Here is a 17776-nt window from a genome sequence, read left to right on the forward strand (position 1 = left end):
CTCTGTCTGTCTCGTCTGTCTGTCTGTCTGTCTCGCTCTCGTCTGTCTGTCTGTCTCTCCGCTCTCTGTCTGTCTGTCTGTCTCGCTCGTCTGTCTGTCTGTCTCGTCTCGCTGTCTGTCTGTCTCGTCTGTCTGTCTGTCTGTCTGTCTGTCTCGTCTGCTCTCTGTCTGTCTCGTCTCGCTCTCTGTCTGTCTGTCTCGCTCGCTCTCTGTCTGTCTGTCTGTCTCGCTCTCTGTCTGTCTGTCTGTCTCGCTCGCTCTCTGTCTGTCTGTCTCGCTCGCTCTCTGTCTCGCTCGCTCTCTGTCTGTCTGTCTCGCTCGCTCTCTGTCTCGCTCGCTCTCTGTCTGTCTCGCTCGCTCTCTGTCTGTCTGGCTCGCTCTCTGTCTGTCTGGCTCGCTCTCTGTCTGTCTCGCTCGCTCTCTGTCTGTCTGTCTGTCTGTCTCGCTCTCTCTCTGTCTGTCTCGCTCTCTCTCTGTCTGTCTCGCTCTCTGTGTTTTCAGTTTAAGTACCTGAGGAATCTTCTCCTGGTCCATGGGGCGTGGAACTACAACCGAGTGTCCAAATGCATCCTGTACTGTTTCTACAAGAACATAGTGTTGTACATCATAGAGGTAGGGCCGCTTCAGTAGGGCCGCTTCAGTAGGGCCGCACAATTCTGGTAACTTTCACAAAAGGTCCAGAGTTTCCAGAAGTCCCGGTTGGAAGATTCCCTGAATTAGGAAGAAATAAGCAGGAAATCCTCCAACCAGGTTTTTTTTTCTTCTAATGTCTCATTGGGATTTTGTGAAAGTTCCCAGAATTCTGCAACCCTTTGAGGTCAACATGGTTGTCAGTGTGTAATAGAGAACCTCAGTCACTCATTCATCTTGTTTTTCAGATCTGGTTTGCGATCGTGAACGGGTTCTCTGGTCAGATTCTATTTGAACGTTGGTGCATTGGTCTTTACAATGTGGTAAGTGTGTGTACACTCCTTATTCACTCCTTTCATGGAGTTCTCCCTGACTTACCCCCTGTGTGACAGATCTTCACAGCGATGCCTCCTCTGGCCCTGGGTATATTTGAGCGCTGCTGCAAGAAAGAGAACATGCTAAAATACCCAGAACTCTACAAGACATCCCAGAACGCACTGGGTTTCAACACCAAGGTACACCCTCCACCCATTAACCCTGGTCATTATTGCCTTGTGAAAAGGAGACGAGGGGCTTTTCTCATTTATCAATCGTGAGCAGCACGAATTTGGGCGTGTAATGTTTGCATAATCAATTTTTTTCACATTTCAACATTTGGGCATTTTACCAAGTTTTCAAAGATAAACAGATAAACCAACAATGCCTGCACAATCATAATGTTTATAGCATTAGGGACTTAAGGTCCATTTGGAAGTTGGAACTAGGCCCTCTTTGTTCATATGTTTCCCCTGTCCCACTGCAGGTGTTCTGGGCTCACTGTCTCAACGGCCTCCTCCACTCTGTCATCCTCTTCTGGCTACCCCTGCTGATCTTCCAGCATGGTACGCTGCGTGCGTATGTCTGTCCTGTCTGTCTAGCTGTCTCGGTCTGTTCTAGTATTAAGCAGTCCTGCATATTTGGTTTCTTTTATTCCAGATACTGTGTCTTGGAACGGGAAGACTCCAGACTATCTTCTCTTAGGAAATATGGTTTACACGGTAGGTTGACTGCATGCCCAAAAGAAAGGTCTGGTTTGTTTTTGGATAGCCTTCCCAGCTCTCAATGAAATATCTGAAAACACTTTGGTAAAATTGTTTCTGAATTTAGTATACACACAGTAGCAAGACTTCGATAGAAACACGACACCTCTGATTTTCCATATCCTCATGAAATGTTGCCTGGTAAAGTGACTTGGCGTTATCTCTCTTCTCCGTCCCCCAGTTTGTAGTGATAACCGTTTGTCTCAAAGCTGGACTGGAGACTTCATCATGGACACTGGTGGGTTCAGTAGGCTTCCCATTTCTGTCATTCAGAATATGAGAAACCATTGCAAAGTGTGATGTTTTTCTGACCTGCTCTGTTGCTCCCTCTGTAGTTCAGTCACATAGCCATCTGGGGTAGTGTGTTCCTGTGGGTGTTGTTCTTCTGGCTCTACTCCACCTGGTGGCCAGTTATAGCTATTGCACCAGACATGTCTGGTCAGGTAAAGTACAGATCACTCTATGTCCATCAATATGCATTTGTTGGACAAATATGTTGCACAATATGCAACACAGAAGCAAACGTATTATTCACGTGTCGAAAGTTTTAAGTGCGCGTGTGTGTGTGTGTGTTGCAGGCAGAGATGCTGTTCACCTCAGGAGTGTTCTGGATGAGTCTCCTCTTCATCCCTGTCACCTCGCTGCTGTTTGACGTGGCGTTCAGAGTGTGAGTCCAGACCTTAATACATACAGTACTAGCTTCCGAAGAACAACTACGCTTTAAACAGCCCTTTCATTCTATAATATAATTTACATCTCACACTCTCTCTCTCTCTCTCTCTCTCGCTCAGGGTAAAGAGGTCTTTCTGGAAGAACCTGGTTGATGAGGTGCAGGAGCTGGAGGCTAAGGCTCAGGACCCTGGAGTAGTGGTTCATGGGAAAAGGTGTTTTTATACCGTCTAACTGTGTTGAGAAAATAAAATAAAAAAATGTCACATGCGCCGAATACAACAGTGAAATGCTGAATACAACAGGTGTAGACCTTACAGTGAAATGCTTACTTACACGCCCTTAACCAACAATGCAATTTTAAGAAGAAAAAAAAGTAAGAGATAAGAATAACAAATAATTAAAGAGCAGCAGTAAATAACAATAGCGGGGCTATATACAGAGTGTACTCTGTACTGAGTACAATGTGTGCATGCTTTTTATTTGTCTGATGTACTCTTCTCTCTGTGTGTGTGTGTGTGTGCAGCTTGTCAGAGAGAGCTCAGCTCCTGAAGAACCCGTTTAAGAAGAACAGCATATCGTCGGCATACAGCACAGAGTCCGTCCCTCAGAACATGCTACGTAAGTCACACGCCTCACAGAATGTGGTGCTTCACACTTGTCCTCTTCCTTCTGTAGTACAGTAAAACATCACCATCTAGAACAGTGTCTAAACCCAGAAGGCACAACATCACAGGATGTCCAGAAACGCTTGCCAAACAGACCAGGCCGGGGTTTGAGAAGTCACTGAGGGAAGTGTAAAATTCATCCTAAAGGCACAACCTAGATTGGAGCCAATGTCTTAAGTAGTTGAACATGTTATTACTCCAAACTCGTGGAAGTGACAAACTGACAAGTTTTTATTTTGGTCAAAAAACAACTAAAAAAATAAGTAGGGGTTTTGATTTGACGGCCTGCACATGGGATAGATGTTAGACCGGATGACGTGCTTCTACACATGAGCTCAGCTAGCCAACGTCGCCATGACATCACCTACAAGTGTGATCGGGGATTTCTATTGGAGAATCAGTTTGTCTGTCTTCATACTGTACTGTCTTTGACAACACTCTTTGACTACATTTCCCACAATGCCATTTGTCCCTCCCTCACTGCCTCCATACACATGCAGGCATGGAGGAGGTGAGATTGTCGTTGTCACTCGAGGTGTGAAGGTTAGTGAGCCCCTCACAAGGTTGGATCTGTGTAAAGTAGGTAAACTTCCCTAGAGTCATAGAGCTTTGACAGTGGGTAGGTTAGAATCGTTCCCTGTAGTTTGAATAGACGGACCTTACTGTAGTCTGTGGGCTAGAAGAATAGAAATTGTTCTTAATATGATAAACTATTGTGTAGGATATGTATGGTGTTAGGATATACACTATACAGTGGCTTGCGAAAGTATTCACCCCCCTTGGCATTTTTCCTATTTTGTTGCCTTACAACCTGGAATTAACATGGATTTTTGGGGGGTTTGTATCATTTCATTTACACAGCATGCCTACCATTTTGAAGTTGCAAAATATGTTTTATTGTGAAACAAACAAGAAATAGGACAAAAAACTAAACTTGAGCGTGCATAACTATTCACCCCCCCTTCAAAGTACATTTTTTTGAAGAGCCAACTTTTGCTGCAATTATAGCTGCAGGTCTCTTGGGGTATGTCTCTATAAGCTTGGCACATCTAGCCACTGGGATTTTTGCCCATTCTTCAAGGCAAAACTGCTCCAGCTCCTTCAAGTTGGATGGGTTCCACTTATGTACAGCAATCTTTAAGTCATACCACAGATTCTCAATTGGATTGAGGTCTTGGCTTTGACTAGGCCATTCCAAGACATTTAAATGTTTCCCCTTAAACCACTCAAGTGTTGCTTTAGCAGTATGTTTCTTAGGTCATTATCCTGCTGGAAGGTGAACCTCCGTCCCAGTCTCAAATCTTTGGAAGACGAAAACAGTTTTCCCTCAAGAATTTCTCTGTATTTAGCGCCATCCATCATTCCTTCAATTCTGACCAGTTTCCCAGTCCCTGCCGATGGAAAAACATCCCCACGGGATGATGCTGCCACCACCATGCTTCACTGTGGGGATGGCCTTCTCAGGCTGATGAGAGGTGTTGGATTTGCACCAGACATAGCGTTTTCCTTGATGGCCAAAAAGCTAAATTTTAGTCTGATCTGACCAGAGTACCTTCTTCCATATGTTTCCATATGTCTCCCACACGCCTTTTGGCGAACACCAAACATCTTTGCTTATATTTTTCCACACCACTTTTCCGTTTTAATTCATTTAATTTTTCCGTTTTAATTCATTTCACTTCACTACTTTGGAGTATTTTGTGTATGTCCATTACATGAAATCCAAATAAAAATCTATTTAAATTGTAATGCAACAAAATAGGAAAAATGCCAAGGGGGGTGAATACTTTTGCAAGGCACTGTATATATAAATGTATGTGGACACCCCTTCAACCCTTCAAATTAGTGGATTCAGTTATTTCAGCCACACCCGTTGCTGACAGGTGTATAAAATTGAGCACACAGCCATGCAATCTCCATGGACAAACATTGGCAGGAGAATGCACATACTTAAGACGTCAGTGACTTTCAACATGGCACCATCATAGGATACCACCTTTCCAACAAGTCAGTTTGTCAAATTTCTGCCCTGCTGTCTTTGTGAAATAGAAACGTAGAAACGGCTCAGCCGCAAAGTGTAAGGCCACACAAGCTCACAGAACGGGACCACCAAATGCTGAAGCGCGTAAAAATCGTCTGTCCTCGGTTGCAACATTCACTACCGAGTTCCAAACTGCCTCTGGAAGCAACGTCAGCACAAGAACTGTTCGTCGGGAGCTTCATGAAAAGGGTTTCCATGGCCGAGCAGCCGTACACAAGCCTGAGATCACCCGAAATAATACCGTGTCGGCTAGAATGGTGTAAAGCTCTCCGCCATTGGACTCTGGGGCAGTTCTCTGGAGTGATAAATCACGATTTACCATCTGGCAGTCTGACGGACAAATCTGGGTTTGGCAGATGCCAGGAGAATGCTACCTACCCCAATGCGTAGTGCCAACTGTAAAGTTTGGTTGAGGAGGAGTAATGGTCTGGGGCTGTTTTTCATGGTTCAGGCTAGGCCCCTAGTTCCAGTGAAGGGAAATCTTAACGCTACAGCATACAATGACATTCTAGATGATTATGTGCTTATAACTTTATGGCAACAGTTTGGGGAAGGCTCTTTCCTGTTTCAGTATGACAATGCCCCCATGCACAAAGCGAGGTCCATACAGAAATGGTTTGTTGAGATCGGTGTGGAAGAACTGGCCTGCACAGAGCCCTGACCTCAACCCCATCTGAACACTTTTGGGATGAATTGAAAACGGCAACTCCGAGCTAGGCCTAATCGCCCGACCTCACTAATGCTCTTGTGGCTGAATGGAAGCAAGTCCCTGCAGCAACGTTCCAAAGTCTAGAAGAGTGGATGCTGTTATAGCAGCAAAGGGGGGACCAACTCCTTATTCATGCACATGATTTTCTAATGTTTGACGAGCAGGTGTTCACATACCTTTTGGTTATGTAGTGTACAGTGCATTCGGAAAGTGCATTCGGAAAGTATTCAGACCCCTTGACTTTTTCTACATTTTGTTACGTTACAGCCTTATTCTAAAATAGATTTATGTAGTTTTTTTTCCCCTCATCAATCTACACACGTTACCCCGTATTGACAAAGCAAAAACAGGTTTTTAGAAATGTTTGCTAATCTATTCAAAATAAAAACTGAAATATCACATTTATGTAAGTATTCAGACCCTTTACTCAGTACTTTGTTGAAGCACCTTTGGCAGCGATTACAGCCTCCAGTCTTCTTGGGTATGACGCTACAAGCTTGGCACACCTGTATTTGGGGAGTTTCTCCCATTCTTCTCTGCAGATCCTCTCAAGCTTTTTCAGGTTTGATTGGATATTTTCAGGTCTCTCCAGAGATGTTAGATTGGGTTCAAGTCCGGGCTCTGGCTGGCCCATTCAAGGACATTCAGAGACTTGTCCCAAAGCCACTCCCGCGTTGTCCTGTTGGAAGGTGAACCTTTGACCCAGACTGAGGTCCTGAGCACTCTAGAGCAGGTTTTCATCAAGGTTCTCTCTGTACTTTGCCCCGTTCATCTTTCCCTCGATCCTGACTAGTCTCCCAGTCCCTGCTGCTGAAAGACCACCCCACATCATTATGCGGCATTCACCATGCTTCACTGTAGGGATGGAGCCAGGTTTCCTCCAGACGTAACGCTTGGCGTTCAGGCCAAAGAGTTAAATCTTAGTTTCATCAGACCAGAAAATCTTGTTTCTGATGGTCTGAGTCCTTTAGGGACCTTTTGTCAAATTCCAAGTGGGCTGTCATGTACCTTTTACTGATGAGTGGCTTCTGTCTACCGTAAAGGCCTGATTGGTGGGGTGCTGCATAGGTGGTTGTCCTTCTGGAAGGTTCTCCCATCTACACAGAGGAGCTCTGTCAGAGTGACCATCGGGTTCTTAGTCCCTGACCAAGGCCCTTCTCCCCCGATTGCTCAGTTTGGCCGGGTGGCCAGCTCTAGTAAGAGTCTTGGTGGTTCCAAACTTCTTCCATTTAAGAATGATGGAATCCACTGTGTTCTTGGGGACCTTCAATGCTGCAGATGTTTTTTGGTACCCTTCCCCAGATCTGTGAGACCTTATATAAACAGGTGTGTGCCTTTCCAAATCATGTCATATCAATTACATTTACCACAGGTGGACACCAATCAAGTTGTAGAAACATCTCAAGGATGATCAATGGAAACAAGATGAAGCTGAGCTCAATTTCAAGTCTCATAGCAAAGGGTCTGAATATTCATGTAAATAAGGTATTTCTAAAAAACTGTTTTTGCTTTTTCATTATGGGGTATTGTGTGTAGATTGATGAGGAAAACAATTTAATTTAATCAATTTTAGAATAAGGCTGTAGCGTAACAAGTCCGACTCATCCATCACATCCTGTGTTAGACATTTACCTTCACCTAATATTGACTTATTAGATCTATATATCTCTATATCTAATTTAGCTGTGGGTTGTTGATCTAACTGTCCTGGCTTTCTGATAATGTAGTGTGTGCAGTAGTGCTTCGCGTGTAGCCTGGATTATAAACACAGGTGTTTTTTTGTCGAGGGGAAGGGAACAAACTTTGGTACAGGCTTTGTGTGTGTTCGAGTTGACTGCACCTGTGGTGAATTGTGGGTAAATTGTGACAGACTTACTGATCTACAAATAATAATGAGTAGTTATTTATTATGCAAGGTGGTTTGTAGACCAGTCAGTAGGCTGTCGGCTGAACAAGCCCTTTGAGAGGTGGGGTTATACATCCTTATTTCCAAAATCTCACTAGGTGGTCAGCTTGACATTTTTATATATAAGTATCATGTGCTTGTTTTCCCTTAGACGGCTATGCCTTCTCTCAGGAGGAAAACGGAGCGGTGTCACAGTCTGACGTGATCCGGTCGTACGACACCACCAAGCAGAGGCCCGCTCAGCCCCAGTGGTGAAGCCTCTCCCCTCCCCCTCAGCGATGCCCTCCTATCACATGCTGCACTCAGCCATCCCCATTGGAGGAGGTTGACAGGAAGTCACCTCACAAAGTGGGGCCGGTCAACTTCCACCAGAAAGTCTGGAGTGAAGGCCCCGTCCAGAAACAACCCCCAAAACCCATAACCCCTGAGGAACTTCTGTTGATCTGAGAAGACTGGATAGGTGTCAGCAATATGGGGCAAATTCCCCTTGGGTGGGGGGAGGTGGTATGTATATCATATTGGTTATACCTGTCCTATCTTTCAGATCTACTGAAGTGCAGAGGAGGTAGGAGGTGGAGCTAAGGGCTGTTTCTGGAAAGCACCGAAGAGAGAAAAAAAAATAACATTGCAAGATGACATTTACAGAAAGTGTTTTCACTTTTGGTTTGTCCCAAGCACTGACTTTTTAATGTGTTTTTGTCCTGAAGACTTGACCTGTTTTTATATTTGTAAGAGTTCCATTCTAAGCAACGAAGAGGGAACGTCTCATATTTTATTTTTGGTGTGGCATAAGACCAAACTCGAACAAGATGTACATGCCACATAAAGAGCAGTGTTGGACCAAAACGATCCACGAATCATCCCTAAACCTGAAATGTGTAAGAGAATGGGAAACCCTGTGATGTTGCTTGCCAAAGAGTAATGTGTGTAATCAATGGGGGTTTGAATGTAGTCTATGATGATTGAATGCCATTTGCATTCAATCATTGCACTCCAGAATGATATCGCGAGCAAGCACTACAGGTTAAGACTTGATGATGGGCTTCTCATTTTAAGATTATATCTCTGAAAGATTCCTTGCATTCCATGTTTCTCTCTAGTCAATCCATCCCAACAGTGCCTTTCAGAGAGTTTCTCTCATGCAGTAGTGTAATGCTATAGCGTGTGTGCATGTGTTTCTTCGTCTTTTGCATGGTTTAAAATCCGTCCATGGCTCTTTTCACTGCAATGCAAATGTTCTCTCACTGACCGGGAAAAAGAAGTATGCGTTAATTTGTTCATTTGAATTGTATCCATGTTGTGTGAGTGTGAGGGATGAATGTATCAGAGTATTTCTGGGGAAACAGAAATACCACTCAAACTTCATGGCCGTAAAAGCTGGATATACCTTGGTTTTTGTTCAGAGAAAAAAAATGTGTTAATGTGTTCCTTGAGTCAAAAAGAAGAATTCATAATTTAACAAGTTTACTTTTTCTATAACTGATTTAATATTTCATTCTCAGATGCATAAAGGGACTACTGAATAAAACCACTGCAACACTCAAATGCAACCTTCTAGTCTGTGCAATCAGATTTCTTTGCTCACACTTTTCACAGATATTTTAAACACTATAACAATAACGATGAGTATACAAGTGTACCTCACTCACATATTTGTATAAGTAGTGTGTGCTTATAGAATTGGAGGTATGCTGTGCTTGTACAAGATGTGGCAATGTCCAACCACATGTTTAGCCCAGAACCTGTACAGAGTAGAGGTTTAGTTTCACTTTTGTAGTGTGAACATTCATTGTTAGTTTTTCTCAATTGCGCACAAGCATTGAACGAAACAATTTCAATTCAATCAATGTCAATTTTCAAAATGTTTTTCACAAGACACAGAACTCAGTGGCCTTTTGCAAAACAGTGAATGCATTTTTAAAGCAAGGCAACAGCAAACATGTCGCCCCCCACGAATGATGCAGCGCCCCCCTTGGGCCAATCAGTGTAATTTTGTAAATGGCAAGACACATGCACCCAAGTTGAATCAAAATCAGGCCAGTAGTGTCTGAAATATCACGTGGGTTAGCTAGACTCAGATCCCTGAGCAAGTGTGCCATTTTCTCTTTTCTGAGTCAAATAGATCAAGAGATATAAACATGTGCCCGTTATAGCGCCACCATGTGGTTGATATGAATGTTCTTGCATATGTTGAGGCTTGACAGTGTTTGCAACAAATTGTGTTACAATACCAAAATCTGACTGATTTATGTGCCAGACCACGCCCACGTGAATGTTTATTGGTTAATAGTCTGCAAAATATTGCATTGAAAGACCTATGTCCATAGATGCCACATATCAAGTTTTGTGCAGATCGGCCATACGGTGCCAGAAGAGTCGCATTTTAAGTGTTTTTAACATAATTCAAAATGCCGGAAAATCCATCATGGGTCCCTGAGGAAAATGTATTCCGTTGTGAGGAGAGGGACCTATGTACTGAATGTCATGACTTCATGTCAAACGGAGTGAGGGGTGTGACCTTTTAAAAGTTAGTATTTTCAACGTCTTGTTATAGCGCCACCATCTGGACAATTTTGTAAATGCTGGATATCTATGGCAAGACGCATCATTCCCATAAGTTTTGTCAAAATTGGGCCAGTACTGTATGAAATATTGCGTGTGACTAACGTACAAATGTACTAATGGATGGAGACCGATCCACAGACCCCCTCCCTAATTTTATTGTTGTGGACAATGAAGCGGCCTTCTCAAAACATAAATACATTCATCAATACTGAAAAATGGAAATACAACTAGCGAAAGGTGCAGAATTATGGGTGATTTACTCCTCCTTTTATGCATATTTCACCAAACAATTTGATACACATCAAATATTATTGCTGATAAGCATATTGTGTGCAGGATTCATTCACTGGTATCATCACAATCCAATTCCATGTACTCAGTTGATAGGTTTGTAGACTTCCATTGAAGCAGAAACACAATCCACAAAATAAATAAGAAAAGGTGAATACAGTGGAGGAACACAACTGGTATGAATGTATAGGCCTCAACCCAAACCAAAGCAAAGCTCTGCAATGTTGGAGATAATGACTTCATTCTTTGCATTGTCTGCAATGTTGTAAAACAATTCCTAGAAATTAGACAGTCCCCTTTGCTAGATCTTTCTCTGTATTGTATCTGTTTCAGGCCTACTACTGATAAAGACATGAATAATTTTGTGCAGTAGTATTTACTGACTGCCGGAAACAGTGAACACATTTGCAACCTTTTTTCTTTTGATGAAAACAACGTGTTGGTATTCTATGAAGAGAACACTTTACAGTAAATGTTGTATTTATTGATGACAATTGTATTTTAAAGTTTCGCAAAAGGTGGTCTAAGATATACAGCCCAGGTACAAAAGCAAGACATTCTGAAAATGTATTTAAAGCATTAGAACGTTGTTGTTCTGTCATAGGTACGTTTAACCACAGTTCCTAAAAATGCTTCTACGCCATTCAGAAAATGTTCCATGGTGAACACTTAATCCTGGCTACAGTTATATCAGAATAGAACTGTCACCGATGTTGACATTTTGACCTGTACAGGGACCTATCCCGACCCCTGAAAGCTAAGTAGCAGGATTTTTACACAGGAGACAATAGACAGTTTCACTTTTTATTTGTTTTAAACAATTTGCAACTAGATATATAAAACATATTCCACAGGAAATTCAGCTAAAGTCACAAACATTTTCATAATTCCCTTTTGTTAACAAAAAAAATGAACTAAAATGAGTGGCGCAGCGGTCTAAGGCACTGCATCTCAGTGCAACAGGTGTCACTACAGTCCCTGGTTTGATTCCAGGCAGTATCACATCCGTCCGTGATTCTGAGTCCCATAGGGCGGCGCACAATTGGCCCAGCGTCGTCCGGGTTTGGCCGGGGTAGGCCGTCATTGTAAATAACAATTTGTTCTTAACTGACTTGCCTAGTTGAATAAAGGTTAAATAAAAAATACAAAAATAAAAATGTACACACAGGGATGTTTATTTGGTAACGTCATTGCTATTTAAGCTTCTACACCCAAAATATTTTCATTATTATTTTATGAAAATGAAGGCACTGTTAAAGGACTAAAGAATAATTGAACAAAGTGGTAAACAAAAGTAAGTGTCCAAGCTGTAACAACTAAAACATTGTTGGTAAGTGTTTGTTTCCCTGGAATTTTTTTGTAGCAATGGTGGCAAAGTCGCGGAGAGAACTAAAAAACATTTTGTAGAACGAAGGTCCGTTCTGGTGACTTCAAAAGGATTCTACTCCAAAATGAATAAAAATGCAATTATGCTGTCACCATCTAAAATATAAATACCCCCTCCAAAAATTATCTAATAACATATTGGTCCATATTAGCAAGCAGGTGTGCTATTTATCAATAACAAGTATTACCTGTAGCCCAACTGATGCAGCATAGTGGCTATATCATTAGCTAGATCACAAGCTATAAACCTTATCTTGTTGCTAGTTAGCAACATATTGATTAATTGAATTTCCCCCAAAAACGTTCCACTGGCACTCATTCAAGTTACATATAGTATCGGTCTCCCCTATGCATTCAACGCTATTGGCGAGCTCTAAAGCAGATCATCCATGCTGTTGCTAAAAACCCAGGTTTTAAAAGGGTGCAGTCCGCACATTTTCTGGAGTTCAGAAATAAATGTAGAAGCCCTAGAAAGCTGTGATCCTCCTCTTTTTAACAGTAGCCATCAAAGCTGAATGTTGTGCGATGACGGGGGATGCAAGTTTCTTTCCTCTCCTCTCAATTTGAAAGCGCCTCAAGATAAATATTTATTTCTCACATAGAATGCGACAAGCTGACCAATTGAATAGGAAAACTATTCCACAATGAGGTTGTCTGATTTTGCGGTTGATTACTTGTGTTGTTGTAAAAATGTATGTGGACCAAAGAAATTCATTATAATAAAACATTTGCAAAACCAAAGCTACAAGGGCACAGCTCCGCCTGGCTCTCATTAGGTTCATAGGTACCAGATTTCAGATCTGTCTGGAACAGGCCCAATTTTACACTGAGGCAAGTGTGCCAGCTCCACTTCTTTGTGTCTTGCAATTCATAGCTATTATGACACCTGCTATTATGAAAACTCCCACAATAATGAATGATATTCCTGTAGCATTTCCCACTGTTCCCCCTACACTAGATGCTAAAAGCACCCCTCCTATGATTAACAAAAAAGCAAAAAGCAATATCATACAGAACATTGTCTTTCTCTTCCCCCTCTCTTCTTCCTCCTGTTTTATTCTTTGCCTTATGATTCTTTCCTGCTCCTGCCTCTGCTTTTCTTCCTCCGCTTTCCTCTTCTCCTCCTCCTCTTGGATCTTTTTCTGAGCCTTCTCATACATGTCATTGGTGTAGTAAGTTCCTCCATTATTCTCCACCATGTCTTTTATCTTCTCCAGAAGCTCTGTAACCTGAGTGGGGTCTTTATCGTTGTTATTGAACGAGTGATATCTGCCCCCACAGGTGTTGAGGAGTTTCTGTACATCCTTGGACTTTCTCAGAACGTTGATCACTTCTTGACCATTCAGCTGATCTTTACAGGTGAACAACAAGAGGGTGTGCAATGAAGCGTCGTCGCCAAAGTTCTCCTGGATCCACTTCACGGTGTTCCTCTCCTCCTCTGTGAACCTCCCCCCCAGCCTGATCACCAGCAGGAAGGCGTGGGGTCCCGGAACAGACATGGTGACACACTCCCCTACTGTCTTTTTCACTTCCTCATCCGTCTTCGCTGTGTCGAAGATGCCAGGAGTGTCAACAATATGCACCTGCATCCCACAAACCTCTCCAATTGTTTTGTAACACTTGTCTGTCACAGAATTAAGAGAGGCGTTCACTTCAAACACCTTTTTCCCCAGGATGGTGTTTCCGGTTGCACTCTTCCCTGCTCCAGTCTTACCAACCAGAACAATCCTAAACAAATCTAAAAAGACAGGACTGTTCACTACAAGATGTTCTGTTGTTTTATTCTTCCTTAGAGAGGTACAGTGCCTTCGGGAAAGTATTCAGACCCTTGACCTTTTCCACATTTTGTTATGTTACAGCATTTTTATTCAATTGTATTTTTTTCCTCATCAATCTACACAAAATACCCCGTAATGACAAAGCAAAAACAGTTTTTTAGATTTTTTACCCAATGTATTTTCAAATAAAAAACTGAAATATGACGTTTACATAAGTATTCAGACCCTTTACTCAGTACTTTGTTTTAGCATCTTTGCAAGCGATTAAAGCCTAGAGTCTTTTGGGTATGACACTACAAGCTTGGCACACCTGTATTTGGGGAGTTTCTAACATTATTCTCTACAGATCCTCTCAAGCTCTGTCAGGTTGGATGGGGAGTGTTGCTGCACAGCTATTTTCAGGTCCCTACACAGATGTTCAATCGGTTTCAAGTCCGGGCTCTGGCTGGGCCACTCAAGGACATTAAGAGACTTTTCCCTGAAGCCACTCCTGCGTTGTCTTGGGGGTGTGCTTAGGGTCGTTGTCCTGTGGGAAGGTGAACCTACGCCCTAGTCTGAGGTCCTTAGAGGTCTGGAGTATGTTTTCATCAAGGATCTCTCTGTACTTTGCTCCGTAAATCATTCCCTCGATCCTGACTAGTCTCCCAGTCCCTGCCGCTGAAAAACAACCCCACAGCATGATGCTGCCACCAATATTTATTGGTATAAGCAAAGCAGTGCGACAAAAACAACAACACGGAGCTAAGCATAAACAAACGAACGGTCAACACAAAAGAAAATAAAAATATGCTTCACCGTAGGGATGGTGCCAGGTTTTCTCCAGACGTGATGCTTGGCATTCAGGCCAAAGAGTTCAATCTTGGTTTCAACAGACCAGAGAATCTTGTTTCTCATGGTCTAAGAGTCCTTTAGGTGCCTTTTGGCAAACTCCAAGTGGGCTGTCATGTGCCTTTTACTGAGGAGTGGCTTCCGTCTGGCCACTCTGCCATAGAGGCCTGATTGGTGGAGTGCTGCAAAGATGGTTGTCCTTCTGGAAGGTTCTCCCATCTCCACAGAGGAACTCTGAACCTCTGTCTGAGTGACAATCGGGTTCTTTGGTCACCTCCCTGACCAAGGCCCTTCTTCCCAGATTTATCAGTTTGGCTGGGCGGGCAGCTCTAGGAAGAGTGTTGGTGGTTCCAAACTTCTTCCAATTAAGAATGATGGAGGCCACTGTTCTTGAGTACAATGCTGCAGACATTTTTTGGTACCCTTCCCCAGATCTGTGCCTCGACACAATCCTGTCTTGGACAATTCCTTCGACCTGATGGCTTGGTTTTTGATCTGACATGGACTGTCAACTGTGGGACCTTATATAGACAGGTGTGTGTCTTTCCAAATCATGTCCAATCAATTGCAGTTACCACAGGTGGACTCTAATCAAGTTGTAGAAACATCTCAAGGATGATCAATGGAAACAGGATGCTCCTGAGCTCATTTTCGCATCTCATAGCAAAGGGTCTGAATACTTGAATAAATAAGTTATTTCCGTTTTTTATTTTAATACATTTGCAAAAACATCTAAACCTGTTTCCGCTTTGTCATTATGGGGTATTGTGTGCAGCTTGATAATCAATTTTAGGATAAGGCTGTAACGTAACAAAATGTGGGAAAGGTCAAGGGGTCTGAATACTTTCCGAATGCACTGTAGATTGAGTATAGATCTGAATCGGATCAGTTGATGGAAATGGAAAATATTAAAGTCCTTATAATATGGGGTTATTTATTTTTGGAGATGAATTAACTCACCTGTAGAGGAGGTCTTCTCTTGGGCTACCAAGGGAACAACTGAATGGTGTAAGACAAAATAATACACAGTGAGACATTTTTTATAATGGCAATAGGAAAAATAATAACTTATTATATACAGCAATAATTTTAGGTGGACAACAAAAAATATCAAATACTTAGCATGCTTAATAAGTGACACAACAAACAATACATATATAAAGATAACTTTATCCTATTACTGAACAATATGAAAAGAGGTCTAATTAAATGGAACCATTTTCACATTCAGTATATCTTACAGGTAGAATAAACCTCATCAGAATGGCATGGCTCCCAAAGTTTTTTTTATTTATTCTCTGTAATACCAATTACCCCACCTGGGATATTCTTTAAAAATTATACTCGGTCAACACAGACTTTATATTGGAAAATAAAACTCATAGAATAAAAAGGGAAATGGTGGTTTTAACCTTGCAGACTTGGAATTGTATCATCTCGCCACCCAGGGCTTTTACTGGCAACATTTCGTTAAACGCACTAAAGAGGAACAACTGGTTCATATTTTCATGCATCTGTTTTCAAAGGATAAACCTAAGAACATGACCAACTTCATAGTTAATAACGCTAAAACGATATGGAAGAAAATGAAACGAAAATGAAAATGAAACAAGAACCAATATCACTCCCTGAAAACACAACCCTATGGAACAGTCCTTGGATAACTATTCAGAATTCATAGATAAACTGGCCCGCATGGAAATGAAAGGAATGGATACCATAAATGACTTGGTAAAAGTGAATACATTTATTTCCAAGACAGAATTAAAAAGCAATTTTGGACTGACCAATGCAGATATTTTCAAATACATGCAACTCAAAAGTGTAATATCAAGAAATGTCTATTTGAATTATTTTAGACATCAGAGCAATCTTGAGGGAATCCTATTTGAGTCAGAAAAGGATGTTCATATGATAAATAAGCTGTACAACTACCAAGACGTAAAAATATCTGATATTGGCACAAGATGGAGGGAATGCTGGAAATAACTAACGAGATTACAGTTAACGAAAATGTTGCTTAATCCAGTATAAAAACAAATGTATAGCATGTATTATACAAAAGACAAAATTCACAAGATCTACAGCACAACGGACGAGTCGTGTCTTAAGTGTAAAACTAACAATGACCCAATGTCTCAATAAGTATTAAAATGCAGATATAATTTGAATGTGTCTGTCTGCATATTTCCAGACATGGCATATGAGGGTGTGTTGGACGATACTTTTCTCGTCAATCATCTTGAGAAAAAAAAACGTATACTTAAAAACTGGAAATCAACTAATCTTCCATCGTTAACACAATGGAAAGGTCGAAACTATGTTATCTAAACGTTGAAAGTGCGTGGGCAAGGGAAAATATTTTTTTGTGGGGGCACAGCTTGTGGCCATGTTGCGGAGTGTGATACGGGCGCTGGATATGGGGATGTGAGCAGGTGGGTCTGTAAAGGGGTGATGTAGGTGTTGTTTGTGTGAGTCTGTATGTTGTCGTTTGTATCTGTATTTTTTGTATTGTTAAAAAAAAAAAACGAATAAAATCTTACTAAAATGTGAAATACATTACACATGCCATACTCAGAATCAGATTGCGTTGAACATGTCCTGGCTTGACTTTAGGCTGTTTTATGTTCAATATAAGAGATCCCATTTAAACTACTAAATTCAGTACATTTGGAACCATGACAACATTGAAACAGTTTAACACGGATAATATTGCGAAATGTTAATATTTATACTGTACAGTTGCTGTTCAATACTCACTCTCGTCCTCAGCCATTCTTTCAGTCATTCTTTATCTCCGATATTCTACACACACCAAGGTAATACTATTCTACACACCCTTGAGGCAATAATAACGAAGGACGTGACTATACCTCACTCCTTCCTCTATAGATATACAGTATGATATCAGAACTGGCATGTGACGTTGTTGTGGCCAACCCCATGTTTCAATGCAGGTGCAGAGGAACAAATATAAACCCTGTACAAAGCAGAGGTTTGCGTTTCAGTTTTGTGAACACTTGATGTTGACAAGGTCTATTTCACAGCACTACCATTTTAGTAATTCTTTTTTACAACAATCAACATGATCAACATCGACATCATCTGTCTTCCTCCTCCTTTTTTACAGACCCTTCAACACCGATCTCTCTTGCATCTCTCACCTTTATATCAGGTCATAGCATAAAACTCTTTACATGACAATAAAGCAACAACAGGAAATGTA

At 41.7% G+C, this 17776-nt stretch overlaps 2 protein-coding genes across 4 annotated transcripts in view; one reads left to right on the forward strand and one right to left on the reverse strand.

The window, feature by feature from the left end:
• The window catches only part of LOC106608070 (probable phospholipid-transporting ATPase IA), a 47689-nt gene extending 38437 nt beyond the window's left edge, over positions 1-9252 (forward strand). For all 3 annotated transcript variants that reach the window (XM_014205869.2, XM_014205790.2, XM_045713077.1), the window contains 11 exons: positions 502-612; positions 879-953; positions 1023-1145; positions 1433-1511; positions 1606-1667; positions 1891-1947; positions 2045-2152; positions 2288-2376; positions 2501-2593; positions 2905-2999; positions 7854-9252. In XM_014205869.2, the coding sequence (XP_014061344.2) occupies positions 502-612; positions 879-953; positions 1023-1145; positions 1433-1511; positions 1606-1667; positions 1891-1947; positions 2045-2152; positions 2288-2376; positions 2501-2593; positions 2905-2999; positions 7854-7957 (996 nt within the window). In that variant the 3' untranslated portion in view covers positions 7958-9252. The remainder of the gene's footprint in view (positions 1-501; positions 613-878; positions 954-1022; positions 1146-1432; positions 1512-1605; positions 1668-1890; positions 1948-2044; positions 2153-2287; positions 2377-2500; positions 2594-2904; positions 3000-7853) is intronic.
• Positions 9253-11348: 2096 nt separating this feature from the next.
• On the reverse strand, positions 11349-17571 carry LOC106608166 (GTPase IMAP family member 7). The gene is made up of 3 exons (XM_014205988.2): positions 17311-17571; positions 15511-15549; positions 11349-13682 (listed from the first exon to the last, which is right to left on the reverse strand). The coding sequence occupies exons 1-3, from the start codon at positions 17336-17338 to the stop codon at positions 12766-12768; spliced, it is 984 nt and encodes a 327-aa protein (XP_014061463.1). The 5' UTR covers positions 17339-17571; the 3' UTR covers positions 11349-12765.
• Positions 17572-17776: the final 205 nt, after the last annotated feature.

The sequence above is a fragment of the Salmo salar genome, chromosome ssa01 (genome assembly GCF_905237065.1).
Source record: "Salmo salar chromosome ssa01, Ssal_v3.1, whole genome shotgun sequence".
NCBI classification, from domain to species: Eukaryota; Metazoa; Chordata; class Actinopteri; order Salmoniformes; family Salmonidae; genus Salmo; species Salmo salar.